This window comes from Petaurus breviceps, unplaced genomic scaffold, assembly GCF_028583685.1.
Source record: "Petaurus breviceps papuanus isolate PSGF00001 unplaced genomic scaffold, PetGlider_PUasm1.0 174, whole genome shotgun sequence".
NCBI classification, from domain to species: domain Eukaryota; kingdom Metazoa; phylum Chordata; class Mammalia; order Diprotodontia; family Petauridae; genus Petaurus; species Petaurus breviceps.
In genome coordinates, this window is record NW_027185761.1 from 8,151,344 (window position 1) to 8,168,651 (window position 17,308).

A 17,308-nucleotide genomic window follows, 5' to 3' on the forward strand; every position below is an offset into this window, starting at 1 on the left:
TCATATTAACTAATATAAGTATCTTTCAAATAATAAAGCAGTATAAAACTAATATATTCTTGATAATAATATCTATAATTTTGAAGGAGGCCTCTATATTTTGCTTCCATGCCTGTAAAATATATGGAGGAACTTAAGATATAATGATTAAGTGATTTGCCCCATATTGAAAAGCTAATAATCATAATAACTTTTATATAGTGCATACTACATACCAGGAAATGTGCTAAGCCCTTTACAATTATTTTCTTATTTGATCCTTGCAACAAACTAGTAAATAGGTGCTATTATTATCTCCATTTTATAGATAAAGCAAAAGAAAATAGAGATGAAGCAACTTTCCCAGGGTCATGTAGTCATAAGTGTCTGAGGAAAAATTTTGACTGAGGATTTCTTATCTCCTAGCAGCACCTTTTATTCAGCATCCTAGTGAACTGCCTCAGGTATAGAATATGAGAGAAAGTCACGAGCTATGATGAATTAAGAAAGAGCTGTGAGCTTTGTTAGAGAAATATCAGTTCAAATATATTGTGCTGAGATGTTAAAACTAAGATTTATATTGAGTGATTTGATTTAGTAATCCTGGGATATTTGTTTCGTCTAATAGTCATTCTAACACAGATAAAAAATACACAAAATTGGGGGCAAAGCCAAGATGGCAGAATAGAAGCACAAACTTGGCATGAGCTCCTGCTCTAATCACTTCCAATGCACGTAAAAAAAAAGACTCTAAACAAACTTTAGAGCTACAGAACTGCAAAGAGACAGAGAGAAACAAAATATCCTGCAGAAGGAAGCCCAGCAGGCAGACAGGAAGTTCTATCACACTAAGCTGGGAGCCATGCAAAGTCCCATGTGAGCCGTGGAGTTCTGGCCCCAGGGTGGCCTCAACCATCAGGCTGGTTGGAACATACTTCAGGAGAGTGAATCACCACTGCCTGTGATGGTTTACAGACTTCTCAAGCCATAAACAGCAAAGACAAAAAGGTCAATATTGAACACTGTTGGAACAGGGGGAATGGAAGAGTGTGGTCTAGTCTCTGCTCCCAAGATGAGAAGAAGCGCAGGCTCAGTGGCTGTGCATCCACTGCTTCATGGCTGCCTCAGGAGCTCCTGGCCTGCATATCTTAGGGGGACTAAGCAACCATTCAGAGGATAACCACTCTTGCTTTGATCTGCTTGGATCTTGAACATGGTCTTAGGTGGTGGTCCTAGGTCATGTGGCCAGTGAGCCACAGCTTTTGGGGCTGTAGAGAGGGTGCCCTCCTACTAGCTCCAGCAGCTGCAAAAACCAAACAGTTTCAAGGTTCTGATTATATAGTATAGTGAATTTTCTATTTATTCAGTAACAAACTAAGACAAAACACTGAAAGAAATCAAAATATGGCATTCACAATGTTATGACATAACTTATCACTAAAATGGCCACATAGTTTTCAAAAAAAGTGGCCACATAATTTGAAACAAAGTGCTTGCATTTAGTAACTCAGTCATTTAGTATCCTTAATTCAATCATCTTTAAGGAGGATCCTTAATGGACACAAAGTGCAATCATTCAATAAGTCCTTAATTCAATCATCCTTAAGGAGGCTTGTCTCCTTAATGGACACAAAGTACAAATGTCAAAGTTCTCCACCCCTAGGTCACAGTAAATCATAATCTTCTCAGTCAGCATTAAGTACCCAAGAAGAGATTTTTTCATCTTGACTTGAGGCTGGCTCTCAGCTTCCATGGTTCCTCTTCCATGTCCCCAGCTCCTCCCCAAATCTACACAACTGTACCCTGCTTTCAAAGGCAGGCATTTTCTAGTTCCTTGTCCAGTTCTTCATCCAGTCCCTTGTCCCATTCCTGTTCCATATTGAAGCTCACAGTGTCCAGTCTCCAGTCCACCTCAAGTCCTTCACAGTTCCTGTTTCTGGGAAGACAAACTTTATAGAGCCACAATAATATTCATACACATTGCTTGCACCATCATCAATTAACTATCTGCCTGTGAAATCAACATAGAGCCACAAAACTCAACACATATCATCAGTATAGAAATCAAAACAGAACCACATAAGGTTCAAGAGGTCAACACAAATCATCAACATAGAAATTAATAAAGACGCACAAACAAGGTTCAAGGGATCAATACAAATCATCAGTAAAGTCCCAGGACCTCCACAACCCTCCTCCAGGACTTGTGTAAACAGACAACCAGAAAGTCCTCTTCCTGGTCTCCCAGTAAGGTCCCAGGGCTTCTGTACAAAGTATCACAAACAAACATCAACACAGACAGAACAGACAAACATAGCAGGGATACCACAAGTTTTCTCCTTCTCTACCACAAGAGCTCCTTTCTCACTTCTGCTCCCTCCAGTCTAGGCCTCTCTGTACATATGTTCATTTTGCAAAAGGAGTTCACAGGTTCTAGGGTCACAACTTGTGAAGTTCACAAGTTCTGCTTCTCAATCATGGGTAAGGCTCAGAAGAAACTTGAACTGAAACAAGGTGTCAACTAAATAGCTGAAACAAGGTGTTAACTACTTCTTTTCTTGCCATTACAGATTGTCCCAAGAAATCACAATCAAGTTGGACAGATTTAAAAGGAATATGTTAAATTTATTATGAACTTTTAAAAATTGTACATAATAAAGTTTCAGTTTCATGTATAACCCTCTCTGTTCTACTGTGCATAAGGTATTATTAATTATCATTTATGTTTTTAGGTACAGGATAAAAACAAATTGGAAACCAGAAAGCCTGCCTCAGCTTTATTAGCTATTTTGTAGCCTCATTGTGCCTCAGTTTCTTCATCTGTAGAATTAATATTTTGAATTTGATGTTCCCTATTTTCCCATAGAACTATATATCTATGATCCTACAATTTTAATTGATACTATATGTTGTCGTTCATGTATTTCAGTCATGCCCAACTCTTCATGATCTCATCTGGGGTTTTCTTGGTGAAGATACTGGAATGCTTTGACATTTCCTTCTCCAATTTCTATTTCTATTTGTCCTATGGATCATTCATATTGTAGCAGTTTGACTTGATGGAGTACATCCATTTTGTCAGGCAATCAGAGGTTAAGTGACTTGTCCTTGGAAACAGAGATAGGAAGTATCTGAGAATGGATTTGAACTCAGGTATTCCTGACCCCAGGCCCAGTGGTCTATCCACTGAGTCAGCAGATACCTTACTGAGAATATATACCACTATGAGCAAATCACTCAATAGTCTGAACTTTGTTTTTATCATTTGAAAAACAGACAGAATAATATTTTGTCTACACAAAAGAGTTGAGAGGAAAACACTTTGTTAGAAAAAAAAGAACTCTATAGAAATGTAAGCTTTAGATATGATTATTATTAATTTTATGTGCTTTCTAGTAATATGAAGGTGGATCTGGATTGTTTAATGCTAAAATGCAAAAGATAATATCTACAGACTGTTGTACTCAGCTAGAAAAGTTTTGAGTATCAACCTGAGTTCATCTTCATGCCTGTTCTTCTCACCCTCTATTCTTTCATCCCTTCTTAGCCACAGTAGGAAGTTTGTTGTGTAAATGTATTTCTGTCCTTCATTTTAACTCTGTGTGACTGTTTTTTGTATGTCTTTTGTAAACAAGATGTTATTGGATTCTAGTTTCTAATCTCTTTTGTTATCTACTTCTGTTTATGTGAAATTTGTTGTGCAAATGTATTTCCATCCTTTATTTTAATTCTGTGTGTGTATTTCTGTGTTGCGTGTCTTTTGTCAACAAGATATTATTGGATTCAGGCTTCTAATCTATTCTCCTATCTTCTTCCATTTATGGATGAGTTGAATTCATTCACATTCACAGTTGTGATTACTAACTGTGTAATTTTCTTCTGTTTATCCCTCTATCTTTTGCTCCTATTTCCTCCCTTACTTCTATTTCATTAAGAATTATTTTTTAGGGGCGGCCAGGTAGCACAGCGAGTAAGAGCACCAGCTCCAGTGTTGAGAACACCTGGAGATAAAATCCCGGGCTCAGACACTTAGCACCCACCCAGAAACACCTGGCCGTGTAACCTTGAGCAAGTTACTTAACCCCAATTGCTTAGGGGCAGCCAGGTGGCTCAGCGAGTAAGAGCACCGGCTCTAGTGTTGGGATGACCTGGATCAAATCCGGGCTCAGATACTCAGCACCACACCCAGAAATAATAACTGGCCGTGTAACCTCGAGCAAGTTACTTAACCCCAATTGCTTTAAAAAATAAAAAGAACTATTTTTTATTCTTCTACTGAAGGATTATATTCAGTTTTGCTGGGTAGTTTATTCTTGGTTGTAATCCTAGCTTCTTTGCCTTGCAGAATATCCATACTCCAAGCCCATCACTCCTTTCACATGGATAATGCTAAATCTTACATGACCCTGACTGTGGCTCCATAAAAATTAATTTATTTCTTTCTGACTCCATGCAGTATTTTTTCCTTTGTATGGGAGCTCAGGAATTTTGCTGTAATATTTCTGAGAGCTGTTATTTTTGGATCTCTTTCTGGAGATGTACAGTAGATTGTTTCTATTTGTCCTATGGATATAACATATTGTAGCAGTTTTACTTGAAATTTTATGGAAATATGATTACTAGACTCTTTCTTCTATAATGGCTTTCAGGTAGTTCATTGGTTCCTAAATTATCTCTTTTCAATCTGTTTTCCAAAACGGTTATTTTCTGATAAAATATTTCACATTTTCCGTTTTCCCCCCATTCTTTTGAATGTGTTTTATAGTATCTTTATTTCATGGAGTCATTCACTTCCCCTTTCCCAATTCTAATTTTTAAGAAATTACTTTCTTCAGTGATCTTTTGTACCTCTTTTTTCCATTTGACCAATTCTACTTTTTCAGTTCTTGACTTCAGTGATCATTGTGCCTATTTTCCATTAGGCTATTTTAGGGTTTTATTTTAAGGTGATATCTTCTCCAATATTCTTTGTGCCTCTTTCACCAGACTTTTTATACCTTTTTCAAAATTTTCTTATATCACTCATTTGTTTTTGCAAATTTTCCTCTACCACTCTCAATTCATAAACTTTTCCTGGAATTTTTGATAGGCAGGGGTCCAGTTAGTTTTTTGGAGGAGATGGTTTCTCTTATAATGATTTTCACATTGTTGGTTTCTGATGAGTTTATGTCTTGTTCTTCCCTGTCAACATAGAAACTTTTAATGACCAAGTCATTTTCTGTTATTTGTTTATCTATTTTCCCATCTTATTTCTCACCTTTGAACTTTATGTTACAATTGGCTCTCACTTCACCTAGGAGTGTGAAGACACTGTCCCAAGCTTTAGATTTTTTTTTATATTGCTGTTTTCAGAGCTAGTTCTGGTGGTCTTCAAATTTCAGGTGCTTCCTTGGTGGTGTGAGCCAGAGAGAGGTGTGATTACTGCTCTCTTGTCTTAACCCAGGGAAAGCCCATGCTCTCCAGCAATCACAAGCACAAGTGTTCTTGGTCCTGGAATTTTGAACAGGTTTACTAATCTCTTGAAACCACCAACATTACTGTTCTGTTTTGGCTTGCAATTGCAACCAGATCCTGCCTCTGCTCCCTTGTGAATGATCATAAGCACTCTTCCTCACTGTATAATATAGTAATTTTGTTGCTAATAATTTAAAATTGAGATGTTTAAATATGTAGTATAAACTGAGGTTTTAACACTGGTTACCCCTAATTATATTTCATTTAAAAAAGTATTTTATAATTGAATCTATTTAGATCTTTATTTTGCCTTGATAGATGCATCAGTAAATTGGTGTATTTTTACATTTATTTTGAATGAGTCTTCAATATCTCTTATTTTCACCTGAGTTTAATTGGTGCTATATAGAAATGCTATTGATTTTTAATGAGTTCATTTTGTATCCTGCCAATTTCATGAATACATTATTTATTCACTTGTTTGTTTTTTGCTGATTCTCTACAATTTTCTATGGAAGCTTACACAAACCATCATGTCATTATCAAACAAAATTCCTGTGTCCTCTTTGCTATGTTTGTGCCTTTTATTTTCCTTGTCATAATTATTGCTAGTATTCCTTCAGTTGTGTCACATAAAAACAGGAAAATAGGAGATGCTTGTTTTATTCCTCCATTTAATTGTTATAATTCTCATGTTTCCCAATTTCATATAATGTTAATTTTTAATTTTAGATATATATACATATATATATATATATATATACCTTTTTTATCGTATTTTCAAATTATTGTGGCTAGGTGGTTCAGTCAGTAGAGTTCTGGCCTTGGAGTCAGGTAGACTTAAGTTTAAACCCAGATTCAGAGACTTATTAGCTGTATGACCCTAGACAAGTCACTTAACCTCTCCCTGTCTCAGTTTCCTCATCTATAAAAAAGGAATAATAATAGCATCCACTTCCAAGCATTCTTCTGAGTCTCAAATGAGATGTTATTTGTATAGGATTAAGAAGAATATGTGATAAATTATAGGAATATTCAGAATGAATTTTTCCCTTCCATACTTAAAAAAGTTTTAATACAATAATATTATGAAATAGTTTTTAGTTTTACTGATTTACAGCATAATATATAAAATAATTTAGGAGTATATGACTTGTCAAATTGTATACCAAATTTAACATTAAATTTGATTTTATAATTCCACAAAGGATTTGAAATGCAAACACAGCTTTTATTGCCCCCCAAAATGTAATTTATAATATGGATCTTTAAATATTTTAAGGAAGATGCTTCATAACTAGAACAAAGCATTGCTTCCAAATGGGAAAAAGATACTACTTGCTCCCAAAACTTCTTGCTTTAATTTAATAATATTTTGATATGATTCCTATGAGGTGAGCTTTGGGTGGATTTAACATTGTTAGTAAGGTTTTCAGAGAGAAAATCATTTCATTTTTTTTCACCCTGCTTTGAATTCATTATTGGAAACTCCCAAATTTACATTGATGAGAAAAATAAAGGATAAAATAAAATTGTGAGTAGTATATGCATATTATGAAGTTGCATTTTTTCTTTGTAAATTGCCTTTTTCTTAATAAATACCGTTGTGAAGTCCGTTAACTAAATATTTTAATTACATCAAGATACAAACATTTTATATATAAAGCATATCTTCATGGAAAAGGAATCTTCTTAAGGGTATTCTTCACAATAACACTACTTTAAGACTAAACTTTATTCAGTGATGTAATCACCAATTGTGTGGTGATTAAAAGAAATAAACTCTTAATCTCCTAATCCTTCACACAGTTTTTCTTTTATGTAGGAAGGAAGAAATGAAGGAAGGAGAGAGGGAAAACAGAGTAGGGGGGAAAAGGACAGTGGGAGATAAGGAACAAGGGATGGAAGGAAGGAAGGAAAAAATAGAAGGGAAATAAAGAGGAAAGAAGGTATGGAAAGAAGGGAAAGAAGGAAAGTGTCAAGGAAAAACGGAAAGAAGGAACAAAGGGAAGGATGGAGGAAGAAAGAAAGGAGAAAGGGAAAGAAAGAAGAGGAGAAGGATGAAAGAGGGAAGGGAGGAAGAAGGGGTGAGAAAGGGAATATAGGGGCTGAAAGCAGAAAGATGTGAAGGGAGAGAGGGAAGAAAGAATGAGAAAGAAGGAATTTCTTAACCTTCCTTAGACTCATTTTCTTCATCTATGCAATGAGAAATTTGGAATAAATAATGTCTGTGTTGCATCTGGCTCTAAAGCTATGATTCTATGAAATCTTCCACCCCTCATTAAATGTTTGATTGAGTTTTTGTCATCAAAATAATCAATTAGTTATTTGGTATTGAAATTTTTCATGATCATTTCGTTGAAGGCATGTAGGCTTAGAATATAGATGCATTTCCATTCCAGCTTAATATGATCAGTTGTAACACTGCTTTCATAGCCCTAAAGAATCAGGGTCACCTCTATGCCTTGAAGTAAATCTTTAATGGAGTACTACATTTATAATTATAATTTTTATATTCCATGTTAAACATATAAGTAGTAAATCATTGCACAGAGATACATTTGAGTAATATAGTCAAAGAACATTTTCCCATAAATATTTGTCTTTTATTGTGATAGCTAATTGCAGAAAAATGTATTCAGAGAATTAAAGGAAGTGATAAACCAAGAAGTTCTTAAATCAATTATTTTTCAGTTTATTTCTGAAATATCTTGCTCTATGATGAATGAGAGAGAGATATGTTGATTTTTGCCTCCAAGTTTCCTTGCCAGACACAAATGAAACTAGATGTCATAGTGGATTTCTGAGTTTACCTTACTAAAACAGGAACAGAATATCATTTGCCTGTCCTGGGTCAGATTAGAATGTTTTCTGGTCAGGGGCTTTATGGATTGGTAGCAGTGGTAATCTGAATAATTCTTTCCCAAATTTAAGGACTATATCCTGAATGTTAGACTTGTGCTATTGTTACATTACAGCATACTTACTCCCTAAGGAATTCTTCCCCTTAAAATGTCTGCCAGTATAGATTTCCCTCCTGCTAATGTTAGTGGTATCTCTTATGGTGATATCCAGGAAACCCTCAATTTAACACTGGCTTCTAGTTAAAAGAACCTAGGAGTAAACTTCTATTCAAGGATGCCTGCCTCTGATCCCTGAAATCGCTGTGATCCCTGTAAAGGCCAGAAAGTGAAGTCACACCTTCACACCACAGTCTAGGACAACTCAAAGAGAAGGGATCACTACCCTATTAATCCTATCCACTCCTATCCAAACAACCAAGACCAATGATGTTTCATATCTCCTTAAATAGATTTCAGAGGGTTATAACAACTCACAAATATAAATGGAAAGGGAATGAACCTTTAAATCACTACCTTTACATGATTTCAGTTGGAACTCTGTCCCTATCCAGTCTCTGTCATAATATAATTGTTCTGACTTCCATAGTGGTTAGTGGGCTAGTCCACTGATAATCTATATCAGATTTAATTCTGGTTTTTCCTTAAATTACCCTGCTATTAATGGGCAATATTAGAGAATATTTGTAAAGAGTTGTCCCAGGGGTTGTTGTGCTGCTATAATGTATTATACTATTCTCCTACTTAGTTTTCCCTTTCACCCTTTACCCTTATTCCTAAAATGGTATATCTCTCTTATTGTGTTATATTGTTCTCTTCTAGGGAGCCATGGTCCCATTCAGTGCATTCAATGAAGGATAATGGCTTCTGTTTAGGCTTACAAATTTTCCTCATAATCTGTGCCTTAAAAAGGATTGTCCCATCCTTTCTACTGCTGTTTGACATTAGTTGTGTTTTTTTTTTTTTTTGGGGGGGGGACAGGTGCCATAATTCATTTAAAAACCAACTATTCCTTATGTCAAACATAGTTCAGAACATATGTCATTTGAGGGCTCTGAGACACACATGCATCAGAGAAGATTGACTAAATATTTTTATTGAATTCTAGAACTTTCCATGAGAAAAGAATATTAATGAATTTGAGATATAAAAATCCTTGACTTCCCTCTATGCCTTGTTCCTGAACCAATGGAAATGGAAACAGTGTTTTCATAGTCCATGAAAGAAGTATTTGACCTCTCAAGTTACTGCCTCTAGTAGATGAGTTACTACCATATGTTGAAGCATATATTACATCTCTAAATTTGAATATTAATCACATTAAAATTCAAGACAGCTTCTAAAATAAATAATTAAAAAAGTAAGAAACTTCAGCTGTATAAAACAATCAAAACTCAAGCCTTAAACAATTCTATTGTATTAACCTTTTAGATTAGATTTTGTGTGGTATTCAGCTAAATAAAAAGTTCTGTAACGAAGGATCCCAGAAGCATGAAAATAAGTTAAATTGGATAGTAGAGGAGTAAACTTGGACATCTAAGGAAGGACTATGGTTCTTTTCAAATCTAATCAGGTCTGATACACAGAAATTGAACTGAATTTAACAAACATTTTTAGAACATATACTATTAAAAATCATTGTGCTAGAACACAGTTAATGACATTAAGTCTCTACTACATCTCAGGGATTGTGCTAAGTACTGCAAATTTAAAAGCAAATGTCAATCACAACCATCCTTGCCTTCAAGGGGTTCACAGTTTAATGGTAGAAACAACAAAACAAAAATGAAATATCCACTGATTATATTCTGCTTAAGTGTGAGGATGGATCTTATGTGTATACAAACAACTACAACACAAGGGAGATACAAAAGGAGTGAGAGGAAAGATAAGACAAGATTCTCAAAACAGAGAATCAAAGAAGATGATCATCACCTGAACCTTGAAGGAAGATGTGGAATCAGAGATGAAGAGGTAAACTATATTGGAAGTACTGGGAATATTCAATCAGGAGATGGATTGTTAATTTCAGGGGACAAGGAATAGTATAATTTTATCTGAGACAAAACTCTATAAAGGGGGGTAAAATAAACTCAATCTGTAGGAAATGAGATAATCTCATTGTTGGAAGGGAATTTAGTACTCATAGATAGATATATGATAGATAGATAGATTAGATAGATCCAAACAAGTAAAACCTCAACAACCTACTTAATAAATGGCTATGTAGCCCTTGCTTGATGACTTTGAGTAAGAGGGTCTTAATGTATCCCAAGAATCTCCTTACATTTTGTAATGCTTTAATTATTTGGTGGCTTTTCCTTAGATTTAACCAAAATTTGCTTGTTTGTGAGTCATTCATTGTACTGTCTACCTAATAGTTCCAAGCCAAGTAAGTACTCTCTCTCTCTCTTTTATATGCCAGCCTTTGCAATACCTAGATAAAATAATCATTCCTCCTACCAATGTCTTGTCTTCTCCAGCCTGACCAGCTCCAATTCCTTAAAGGATCCCTTATGCCATATGCTCCTAAGTTCCCACACTATGCTCATTATCCTCCACTGGATGTTCTAACTAAAGTCTAAAACTCTGATGCTCAGAACAGAAAATGATGTTCTAGGATTGGTATGAGTAGGGAAGAGTATACTGGAACACCTTTCTAGAATTGAATATTACTCCTCTATAGACAAATGAAAATCAAATGAACTGTTTTTTTTTTTGTTTGTTTTTGTTTTTGCTTTTTGGAGGGCAGTTGGGGTTAAGTGACTTTCCCAAGGTCACATGACTAGTTTTTGTGTTAAGTGTCTGAGGCTGGATCCGAATCCAGGTCCTCCTGACTCCAGGGCCAGTGCTCTATTCACTGTGTCACCTAGCGGCCCCCAAATAAACTGTTTTAACTATTATCCCTCTGGTCTTCATTTTCTTCATTTGTAAAAAAAAAAAAAAAGACAGAGAAGCTTTGTAAGTGGTGGCAAAATCAAATAGAAAGCTATACCCCAAAACACATATTGACTTAGAAAACCACAAATTAGCATTATCTATCTTGTATTTGCATTTTAATTATTTCTTTAAGCATTTTCCAATTACATTTTAGTATACTTTGAGCTACACTTGAGTGGTCAAGAGTTTGACTCCTCTAGAGTAGATTATTTTTATTATTTTCCCTGTTAGCATTTTATGAAAAAGTCCAGTAGCATTTTGGTTATAAAGTCATTGCCAGAACTAAAATATTATGAGTAAAAAAAAAAAAACAATGACATTTTGAACAGGTTAAGGAACATCTATATACCTACCAGTAAATAGAATGTTCTAATAAAAATATGCTCAATTTAACACCTTTTTGGCATACATTGAACTTAATGGACAAGAGAATACACTGATGAAGAGAAATTGTCAAATAAAGGAGCAAGAGTAGTTATTAATACAAACATAAACAATAAAAATGAATTTTTTGATGTACCCATAAAGTGACTTTTTTGGAATATCAAAATTATATTCAAGTCTTGCACATTATTGCCATAAACTTCCTATAACATTTATACACACAGACTTATTTATTTATATCATTGTGCTCCATAGACAAGTAGAGGTTTACTAGTAGAGGTTTGTTGAGTTAAATTCAATTAATTCCAGGCTATGTGCTAGTATATTGAATAGAGACTCACCAACTTTCAGCAAGTCAGTTAATTCTTTTTCTTGTTTATTTTACACTCTGCATGTTGTCAGGTAGAAATGACTCAGATTTTGTCCTTAAAAATGAATATAACTTATGAGAATAAAGGCAAAAATCTGACAGTATAGACTCTACTCTTATGTGACATTTCCATCCTACTGTAGAAGCTAACATTTTATTTTTGCTCCATTGGTTAATTTTGCTAATCAAATGTCTTTGGAGGCTTATTATTCTTGGTTTCTGCAGAGATTTGTGGTGAGCAGTTTTATCCAAAACTCTGCTTAAATCTAAATTTTTTTCTCAGTATATAAAATTTATATCACCAAGATTATGTATGCCTCTCTCAATCTTATTAGAAAACATGGATGGGTAGCAAATGCTTATACTTGCAAATCCTGTTTACTTCTGAATTATGGTTGCAAGGAATGAAGCAGAAAGCAGGCATCTGGGAGAAGAATGAAACAGTTTAGCATCCACTAGGCTCAGAAATTTATTCAAAGTTTTGACTACAATCTGGGCTCACAGGCAATTGCAACTTCCCGTATGTTTGGGGTGTGTGGAGGTGTGAGATGATCAAGGAAAAGGAAGGCTTTGGTCAGAATAGGGGAATTCAATATAATCCAACACACATTTACTGATTGCCTATTATCTGCCAAAACAAAAAAAAAATTCCTGCTTTCAAATAACTTGCATTTGACTAAGTTGGGGTTGTGTACCTTATGCATATAAATATAAGTAAATACAAAAATTTCACAATGTTTTACAAATATAATTTCAAAAATGAAATGACTAACACCTGGGAGTTTCAGAAAAACCCTTATTTAGATAGTCACATCTGAAAACATCTTGAAGGAAACTAGATTTCCTTCAAGTTGCAAGAGGCAGACCTGAGTATGGAATGTTTCAAATATAACACAAAAGCAATGTAAATATATGGAGGTGAGAAATAGAATTTCATGAATGGGGAACTAGAAGGACATATTTATTGGAAAAAAGGGTTTGTGAAAGGGAATAGTACTCAAAAACTTTAAAAAATTACAAATAGAATGTAAAATGTTGAAGTCTTTAAAGGTCAGGCTGAAAATTTTCCACTTTTCACAGGAAGCAAAAGAGAGTCACTGGAAATCGTTGAGTGTACATGTATGTGTTTGAATCAGGGAGGTTTTTTTTTTTACATCTACTTTAAGAATGGTTTTTATCTATTTCAAAAGTGTCAAGAACTTAGCCCATAACACTAGTGCAGCCCATGGGAAATAACTAACAAAATAAACAAAAATAAAATAATACAGATATAATGTTAATTTGTGGTTTTCTAAGTCAATATGTGTCCCATAAGGATCTTTAAGTAAAGCTTAATGATCCCAATTTCTATTTGAATTAGATACCATTGATCAATATGGAGGATTGATGGAAGGTAGCAGAATCTAGAGGCAGGGATATTAAGTAAAAGGCTAATGCAATAGTCTAAGAGAGTGGTTATCAAGGCTTCAACTCATAAAGAATATAGTAGTGGAGAGAACAGAATGAATTTGAGGGTTACTGTGGTGGTAGAACTAATAACACTTGACAACTGATATGAAATTATGAGTTAGAGTGAAAAGGAAAATATTACTTCAATACTATAAACCTAGATGATTGTATTGATGGTGTTGATTTTAAGAAAAATGAGATTGTTTGGAGAATGGTTGAACTTTGAGCTCCATTTCAGATGTATTGAAGATGAGATGCCTAGTCTTGGTAGACAGTTGCTAACTGTCAGACAGTTGATAATAGGAATCCAGAAGAGAGGATAAGGTGAGGTCGATAAAGGCTCAAATTTAAACCAAAACTAAATAACTTTTTCACAGACTAAGATTACTTTTGATGGCATGAAATCTTGAGAGTCAATTTACCTACTGATAGAATAAAAGATAATCCTATCTTTGGTGAGGGCAAAGAATTTAATAACAAAGGCAATTGCATTATATTGGAACAAGAACTATATTGAGAATACAAGAAAATTCTTAAATATTTGAGACAGAGATCTAGAATCTAGTCATTGATCTAGTCCAATTATTTTATTAGTAATTTTATATTTAGGAGCATTAATTTCTTAATATTTAAAATAAGGCTCTTGGGTTGGATGTCCCCTTCTCTTACTGATCATCTACTTCCATGAAGAAGCTTTACTTATTACAGGTAGCAATCATTTGCTATGATTATGCAGTTTATATATATATATATATATATATGTGTGTGTGTGTGTGTGTGTATGTGTGTGTATGTTTGTGTGTGTGTGTGTATATATACATATATATTAGCATTGCATAATTAGGAATGTGGGGAGAAAATTATATCAAAAATATAAATGGCCAAGTTCATCATAGATAAAAAAGAGGAAAGGGAGACTAGATAACTTCATTATTAATTAAAATGAACTTTCATACATCTCTGATTTAGCATTGAGCTAAAGGGTCCAGAAATCCTTATGAAAGAAGATAAGAACTTAGTGAGAAACCCAACAGGAACTGCAAGAAAGAGACTGTAGACTGAAGCTGACTGTTGAACTTGGCTGATTTTGCTCAAATTCTACAGATGAAAATGCCCTTTCATGTGACCATTGTGTCTACAAGTAAGATGAGATTAATACTAAGCTAAAACTATAGGTAAATCAATGGAGCTTCAATAAAATGCAATGATAAGAAACACTTGCTGTATGGGCTTCCAGAAAAAAAGAGATGTATTTATAGGAAAATGTATTCACAGGAAAGAGTAAGGGTTCCAGGGGGTGTTTCAAGGAATACAGGTAGAAGCTTAATATGAGATGACCCGAAGACTAGGTGACAAATTGGGGTTGCGGCACAAAGGGAAGTATCATTCTGCCCTACAGAGTACGCAATTTAGTATGTCCAGTAACAAGATGGAATATCCAGAAGGATGATGAAGGTACTTGAATTCAGTTTTTCCAGTCATCCAAATTGCTTCTCTATGCACTGTATTAAAATACTCAGTAACAACTGAAGGGTACTAAACAGGAACAACTAAAACTTTTATAACCTTTTTTAAAAAGATTTTCAAAAAATATCTATTTATCTATCAGTCATTCTATATGCTTATCAATCTAGTGGAAGTTAGGACAAGCAGTGGATAGAGTGCCAGGCCTGGAGCCAGGAAGGCTTGAATTAAAATCTAACCTCAGATACTTTTTAGCTGTTTGACCCTGAGCAAGTTAATTAACCTCTCTTAGCTTTAGTTTCCTCAGTTTCCATTTAAAAAATTAGGAGAAAGTAGTACCTACATCTCAAGGTTGTTGTAAGGTTGGTTGCAATATTTAAAATATTAATTTCAAAGCTTTTACCACAGTGTAGTGTTATATAAATATAGCTACTATTACTACTGTCATCATATCATCTCTCTATTGCTTTTAATTTAAACTTTACAACTTTTCAATGTAGGTACTACATTTAAGTGTGTTAGTCCTATGGTTGAGAGTGACTAACAGGTCTCAAAACCATCAGTGAGTAGGAAGATGTCTACCCTCAGCATGTGACTTCCCTCAGCAGAATGGGCAAATGAGAACAATTTGGTACAATGGGTATGATGCCAAATGAAGCATCGAGCACTTAGAGCCTGGTCAGACATAGAAGATACCAAGGTCTTTCACTGCATCCAGAACCATTGCCAATTGTCCTGACTTTAACCTGACACTGGGCTTTGATGACTCTGGAAGAGAGAGTAAAGCTGATGACTTTGTTCGACTCTGCCCCCATTTAAATCCAATTAGTCAAGATATCACCTTGTGATGTCATTGGCTTTCCTTGAAAATGAAGGATGGGCAAGAACATCCTAGTGTAGCCCTATAAGGTAACTGACAATTATCTTGATTTTGCAGATGAGAAAACTGAAGTTTCAATAGGATATGTGATTTGCACAAAGTCATAAATCTGTTTTCAAACCATGGCCTCTTGGTTGCACCATTGTGTAGCAACTGGTGGTGCTTGAAGGAAGCAGGGCAGCCGGGCTCGAGCTCGGCCTCTCCTAAGCAACCCCCTCAGGCCCACTGCCCCCTTGGCTCCACACCTTATCCTCCTTCGGTCTAGCCCCATGCAGGCACAGATAAGCTTCCTTGGAACAGGACGCAGTGGCAGTGGCAGCACTAACAGTAGTCCTAGTAGCAGCACCTCAGGCAGCACAGGCCCCCAGGACCAAAAGGAAACAGAGACAGTCCTCACAGACTCCAGTCTTGTGGATGAGAGCAAACAAAGCAAACAGCATCACTTGGAAAAGGTGTTTATAGAATATGGAGCTGTGGATGCTTCATTGTATACTGGAATGGCATTAATATCTTTGGGAATATTCTACTTGGTTGTTTCAAGTGGTGTGAACCTATCTTCCTTTCCCTTCAAACTCAGGTTTGCAGAATCGCTCCACAGCTCAAAGATTGTCACCTGTACTAGTACATTTGTGATGGCCCATGCTATTCACAAACTGTTTGCCCCAGTAAGAATTAGCATCACATTATTTTCTCTGTCACTAATGGTTAGAGACTTTGGGAAGGTGGGGTTTTTTAAGGCTCTGGGGAGCAAGCCTTGATTTATAAAGAGCATCCAAATTTGTCTCTTAAGTCATAAGCATTTTGGGAAGAGAGAGAGAAAGAAACAGAAAGACAAACAGAGAGACAGATAGAGACAGAGAGAGAGGCAGAGAGATAGAGACAGACAGAGGGAGACAGACAGACATACATAGACAGACAGAGAGACAGACAGACAGTCAGACAGACAGAGAGACAGACAGGGAGACAGAGACAGAGAGAAAATAGGAATGAGAATCACTATCACTCATCATCATCCCTACTTTAAGCAGCCGTACATGAAAAATAAATCTTCACTTGACAGTAACTACTTTGAGTTTGGTATATAAAAGAAATGCATATACCCAAAGACTGCCAAACTGGGATTCAGTAGCACAGCTGAGTCAAGTACCCAGGATGTAATCTAGAACAAATCGTGGCCTCTCCTGACTCATAGGTCAGCATTTTATACTACAATACACTCCTGGAGGAAATGTGACAGGGAGTCAATAAGAGATGATTAAATGACTTGGAGTCAGTAGGGAGGATCCAATTGATGTTACATGGAATGAATTTGCTGTGGGCTCAGTCAGCACTGTTTAGTGCTATATGCCTTTAAACTATAAGTGTTTGTCCATTTGAGCTTTACTATACTGGAGATAAAAAGTGCAGCTTAATGTCAGTATTCTTTGCCAGAGTCAGAGACAGATGTCTTTTGAAATCACATTCTGTGCGGTGCTATCCTTCTGCAGTCTATAATGCAGCATTGTTATCTGGGGATATGACTATACA

The 17,308-nt window shown here is 35.4% G+C and overlaps 1 protein-coding gene across 1 annotated transcript in view; it reads left to right on the forward strand.

Annotated features, from left to right (window-relative positions):
- Positions 1-16,539, forward strand: part of LOC138158332 (protein FAM210B, mitochondrial-like) — a 36,434-nt gene extending 19,895 nt beyond the window's left edge. The window contains exon 2 of the mRNA XM_069084498.1: positions 15,951-16,539. Within this exon, the coding sequence (XP_068940599.1) occupies positions 15,951-16,539 (589 nt within the window). The remainder of the gene's footprint in view (positions 1-15,950) is intronic.
- Positions 16,540-17,308: the final 769 nt, after the last annotated feature.